Source organism: Nannospalax galili, unplaced genomic scaffold (genome assembly GCF_000622305.1).
Source record: "Nannospalax galili isolate Female #2095 unplaced genomic scaffold, S.galili_v1.0 scaffold907, whole genome shotgun sequence".
Classification (NCBI taxonomy): Eukaryota; Metazoa; Chordata; class Mammalia; order Rodentia; family Spalacidae; genus Nannospalax; species Nannospalax galili.
Genome location: NW_008357958.1, coordinates 1,020,497 through 1,026,496, shown reverse-complemented (window position 1 = coordinate 1,026,496; position 6,000 = coordinate 1,020,497). Strand labels below are relative to the sequence as shown.

General features: G+C 37.8%; 1 protein-coding gene across 1 annotated transcript in view; it reads right to left on the bottom strand.

Moving 5' to 3' along the window:
* Wdr41 (WD repeat domain 41) overlaps positions 1-6,000 on the bottom strand; it is a 59,039-nt gene that overhangs the window by 4,905 nt on the left and 48,134 nt on the right. Inside the window, exon 12 of the mRNA XM_008855984.3 lies at positions 5,152-5,285. Within this exon, the coding sequence (XP_008854206.1) occupies positions 5,152-5,285 (134 nt within the window). The remainder of the gene's footprint in view (positions 1-5,151; positions 5,286-6,000) is intronic.

Genomic DNA, 6,000 nt, shown 5'->3' with positions numbered 1-6,000 from the left:
TAGAAATTATTAACACATTCAGAATATATATCCAGAATATATAATGAACTCAAAAAACAGAGAATCAAGACAGGAAGTTACCCAATTAAAAGATGGACTAAGCAGCTGAACAGAGAATTCTCAAAAGAAGAAGAAAACATGGCTAAGACCATCTTAAAAGATGTTCAACATGACTAATAATTAGGGAAATGCAAATTAAAACCACTTTAAGATTTCACCTTACCCCAGTCAGACTGGCTAAGATCAAGAAAACAAATGATACCAAATGTTGGAGAGGATGTAGGGAAAGGGGAACACTCATCCATTGCTGGTTCAACCCATTTGGAAAGCAGTGTGGAGAACTCTTTAAAAACTACAAACGAACCTACCATTTGACCGAGTTATACCACTCCTTGGCATATACCCAAAGAACTCATCCTATTGCAGAGACACTTGTACATCCATGTTTGGTGCTGCTCTTTTCACAATAGCTAAGAGATGGAAGCAACCTAAGTGTCCCTCAACTGATGAGTGGATAATGAAAACGTGGTTCATTTATACGATGGAGCTTTACTCAGCAGCAAAGAAAGATGAGATCATTAAATTTGCAGGTAAATGGATGGAAGTAAAAACTGTTATATTAAGTGAAGTAATACAGACTCAGAAAAAAAAAAACCAACAACAAAAAAAAACCGATGTATGTTCTCTCTCATATATGGATCCTAGCACCAAATCCTGATAATTGATTATGTAACCAGACATAACTACATGAACCAAGATAATGAAAACGAACCAGGAAGGTAAAAGAAAACAAAGAATCTGAAAGAGAACAGCAGGAAACAGGAGTTAATAAGGGAGATACAGAAAAAAATGGGGTTAGTTTAAGGGAGGGAGGAGGGAAGGGTATTCAAGGAACCTAGGGGATAAAGGGAAAGAAGGAGCTCAAGAGAGGTAGAACCATAGGAGAAGGGTATTATTAAGGGAGAAATGGGAAAAATGGGGGCACCTTAATTGGGGGAAACCATGATGGAGGGGTTAGACAATGTGAGAGATAAATAATGCCTAGCTAGTATTAAAAACCAGAGGTAGCCATATTAGTCCAATAACCTACTGACTAATTATACATACCAGATCAAGAAATATATGACCAGACAAGGTTTATCTGCAAACAACTGGTCTTTGCCCATGCTTTATCTACATGGCACATGGTAATTAAAAGTACCAGACTGGTGGAACTAACCTTCTTGGATGTTTAACAAATATACTTTGAGGCCTATCCTAATTTGGTCAGAGGGTCATAAAGGACAGTTTTTGCTCCTTGCCCTCCTAGGTCAACTAGTTCCAGGGGACTATGAGCATCTCTCAAAATGTCAAGTCACCTGTCCTCTTGATCAAGGAGGCTGTGGAGACCCCACAAAATGGACTTGAACCAGTGTCCAGTCTACCAAGAGGAGGATCAACACAGAGGAAATATTTCCTCCATGCTTCCAAGCAAAGCTGGCCATGGTCAAGTAGGACCTTTGACTTATCTTCACATAGGAAGACCTGGTAAAAGAAAGGAGCTAGGGACTTCTCCCAAGCCCATGTGACCCCCGAGGAACAGAACCTCAAATGGCCTTAAGAGTAAAAATAAATTGGTTTATTGTATGGCCTTAAGCACCCAAAAAGGAAAGTATAACCAAAGATTAAAGGGGCCAATATAATTTTTTTTAGAGTCCGTATGTTTAGCTATAGGCTACATAACAAGCAACAATGCCAAATAGGAGATACCTTCTTTTGAGTTGTTCGCCAGGGTGGGCCAAGAGACTCCCAGATAGTAACCCAGCATAGAACTGGGAAAATGAACAGCAGACCATAATCTTATCTAAAGGAATATTGACAACTGATTGCTGCTAGATGAGGAACAGCTGACCTTCCTAAAACAAAGACCTCTAGACAGGCTGACTAGTTTCACCGGATGGACAAGTACTGGGGAACAGCTGGGGGTGCCAATACCACAGCAGACAGTAGCAGGGAACACAGAGTATAAAGGGCTCTAGTGAGTGGGGGAGGCTATGGGAGGGTACCATCTGGGAAGTGGGTATATAGATGAATAAGATTGTTTGGGATGTTCTACTATCACACAAAAAAATCAACAAATTAAAAAATGAGATATTTGAGGAGGAAGCATAAAAATAAACATCATGTTAAGTAGTAGAGGTGATAAACATTACCAATGAAATCTACCCGATGACTTTATATCCATACACAGGTGCCAAGGATCCGAGTGCAACCTACCATGACTAGTAATAATCAGATATATACAGATTAGAGACATGTGCTCCAACAATTAAGTGTTATTAGCAAAAACAATGAGCATTTCTGTAAGAAACAGTGTATTTTAAAATGAAATGGAGATCTGTTTTAAAGGTTAAAAACTCATTTAATTTTATGTCTTACAGGGTTTATACTCAGTTCAATATTGTGTAACTGTATTAATTCAACTGTGAACCTAAAAATTTTATAGCCACTTTTGAAAGAAATGTATCTTTGCTCTGGAAATTGTTATTGAGTATGTTAAAGGTGTAATGAAATGCTTCCCCCCTCAAAAAATGTGTTGGTAACAAGCTGGGCATGGTGGCTCACACCTTTAGTCCCTGTACTTGGGAGGCAGAAGCAGGCAGATGTTTTTGAATTCAAGGCCAGCCTAGTCAACATAGTGAGTTCCAGGCCAGCTGGGGCTACAGGGAGACCCTATCTCAAAAAGACAAAAAAGAAAAAAGTGCTGGTAACAATCACAATTATGAGTGATATCTAATATCTTAATAGAATTTTGTTAATCAGTGACAGAACTACAATAATAGCTATTTTTGTAAAGTATGTAAGTTCTCCAAGTATATTCTAAATTTTACCATAACCTAATTCTTTAAATATTGTTTTTAAGATTCTATCAGGTGTAGGTCCTATCACACTTGCTTCATTTAATCATTATTTATTCACAAATGGATACCAATAAAATGTCTGAATTCTGCATTTCCCAAGATAAACCCTGGCTCCAGCAATCTTTATAAAAGTAGAAATGCTGAATCAATTTATAAGCATTTATTGTCTTTATTTATGGTCCCTACAGTGATAATCCAAATCTTTGCCAAAACAACTAGGACACCAATGAAAGATACTGTAATCGAATACTGTACTATAGCATACCACAGTAACTCAGACAAATGGAGATCCAGCAAACTGGAACACAGAAAGCCTCAGAGAGAGAAAATTCTCCAAGTAAAGGGAAAGATAGACTTAGGGAAGTAAGAGATTAAAAGCTAAGGCTAGGAGAGTGCAGGTTCAAAAAAAGGAGGATGAATATTGTGGGCAGTGGACTGGTATTAGAGAGATAAAAGAAGGTCTGACAGGATGTGGTCCTTTAACAAACAAGTGTGATAAAGGAAGAAACAGTAGGGGAGAAGAGAATGAGAATTTTTCCTGAAATGACACAATTTCTGAAGATCACAAGGTAAAGTCACAGACAAGGACTGACTGATGACTGTGGAATAAAATCGGAAAATACTGGAGCAAAATTTCTCAAAAGATTGGAAAAGAAGAGTTCAGTACTTGGGTAGAAGAGCTGGGCCAGACAGCAAGCATGAGAGGAGATCAGAGGATAGCACCTGAGAGAGTCTAAATTTGCCAACGAAGCCAAAGGTGTTTTTCACAATGCTGACATGCAGCTGGGCTAAATGTAGCTGAGTGGTAGAGTACCTGCCTAACATGAATAGTATGGAAAAGCCTTAGGTTTCATCCCCAATACCAGGGGATGGAGAGGGGGCAAAAATGCAAAAAACCTGACTTAGGACAAATGTGACATTTTAAAGGTCTCCTCTGTTATTTAAAAACCTTTAATGGGTTCCCACTATTTTAAAAATAAAGTCCAAACTCTTCAGCCTTTCTTTAAAGGACATTTATAATCCAAGTCAAAACTACTTTTGACTTGGTCTGTTCATGTTACTTCTGCCTAGTGTCTGTTCATGGGAACCCAATGCTCCCATCCAGCTTATCATCTGCTCCCTGCCGCAACAGAAATATTATCTTTGACCATGTCTACATTTATGCTCACCACCTACAATCTGCACCACAGGCACACAAGCAAAAACAGGGTTAATAACAAAGCTCTGAGTTACTTGTTAGAAGAAAGCAAAGAAGAGTAAGACATGGTATCAAACAAGAGGGAGTATGGTGACTGGCTGCACCTCCAGAGCTCATCTCAGATCCCATCTCTCTACAGACATTTACAGGATACAGAAAGAAATGTCTCTTCTAACTCCCAAACTGCTACTCATCTGGGTCAATCATAAGCAGCCTTGATTAAGAGTTTATTAGGTCTGCTTACTTCTTCTCTACTAAAATATAAGATCCATGAAGGCAAGGATTGCATTTTGTATCTGCTCAAAAACTCTAGGATTTAGTATATATTCCTAAAGTCCAGGAAACATTCAATGACTAGTGTTCTTCCTTGGCTATGGGCCAGGGAAGAACAATTCAAGAAATCCTTACTTAGGATCCATCTTTCACTGCTAGCACTACACTGTTACCAGTTTCAATCAGCTCTTTACCTCCATGGATCTTTTCCCTTCATTACAGGCAACAGTGCTTATAAATATTAGTGTATTTGGACTTCCACAAGTTAAATGCTAAGGTAGCCTATAATTTTGAAATAAACTTCATATATGCATATATATTTCATATATAGTGATTTAGGTAACAAGATTTTATAAAATAACTTACTCATCAAAGGCATATGAAAATAGTACTCTGTTCCTGAATTTGGTAATAGTCCCTGGGATGAATTAGATTTTGCCAAGGCTTTTGTTCTACACATATAACCACAATACTCCATGATCGCTCTACTGTTATGTTATACATACATATTCAAAATAACTAACACTGCCCTATTATCAGCTACCTCCATATACAAGGTAAGCCCATTCTTAAACCAATACATTGCTTACTTCCTCAAATCCTGTTTCTGTGAAGGAAGATCCTAACTGCCCATACTATCTCCTATCTCATTCTGTGTTCATATCCAGTAAAAACCTAAGCTGACAAAATACTGGTCTTTTTGAGACCAACTAAATTCAAAAAGCACCATGCCGGAGAAGCAGGAAGTGCCTGGACATTACAGGCCTACAAATGCAGTACCTCCACAGAGGATGAGTGTCCGATCAAATCTCCAATGAGCTCCAGAGAACATGAAGTCGCATTTTCTTGCTGCTTTTTCACAGGTTGACTGGCTTGTTTGTTCACTCTTCCAAATCCCCACATATTAAAAAATCCTAGAAAAAGACAATTGCATCAGCCATTTCAAAAACTACTACGTTCTTTTCTTACAATACAATAGCAGTAAGAGACCAGAAAAAAGGGAATTTTGAATACAAAGATGTTTCATACTACTGTTTGTCAGGGACTAAGCAGATGGTAGCAGACACTAGCTGGGATCTTTTAAAGATATTGTTTTCTATTTATTTCTCAATGAACTTGGTTTGTGCCTTGTTTCTTTTATTGCCCCCAGTCACCCACTTGTGGCAAGGAAAGAGACAGACACTGTTAGTTAACAGAAGTAAAGGCATTAAAGGTGGTATGTAATTATCAAAAAGGGAGCAGTTCAGACCTATTAACAAAACATACAAGAAAATCATGTGTGTGTGTGTGTGTGTGTGTGTGTGTGTGTGTGTGTGTGTAAGACAATACTCAAGTAAGGTGAAAAAAAAAGAAACTAGAATTTAGAGGTACCAGTATTTGACTTATCAAAAATTAGTAACTAATTCACTCAAATATCCAAAGTTGTTTTTCAAACCAAACACCTAAAAGAGCTCATGAGATTATGGCATAACCAAGAAAATGATTTTCTCCATAAATTTCATGCAGTACTAACAATAATGCTTGAAGGGTAAAGAATATTTTAGTTTGACACTAGATGGCACAAATTTTGTATTACTAGGCCAACAGGTCATTCAGATTACTTGAAAATCATAGTTTTCTCTCAAAATA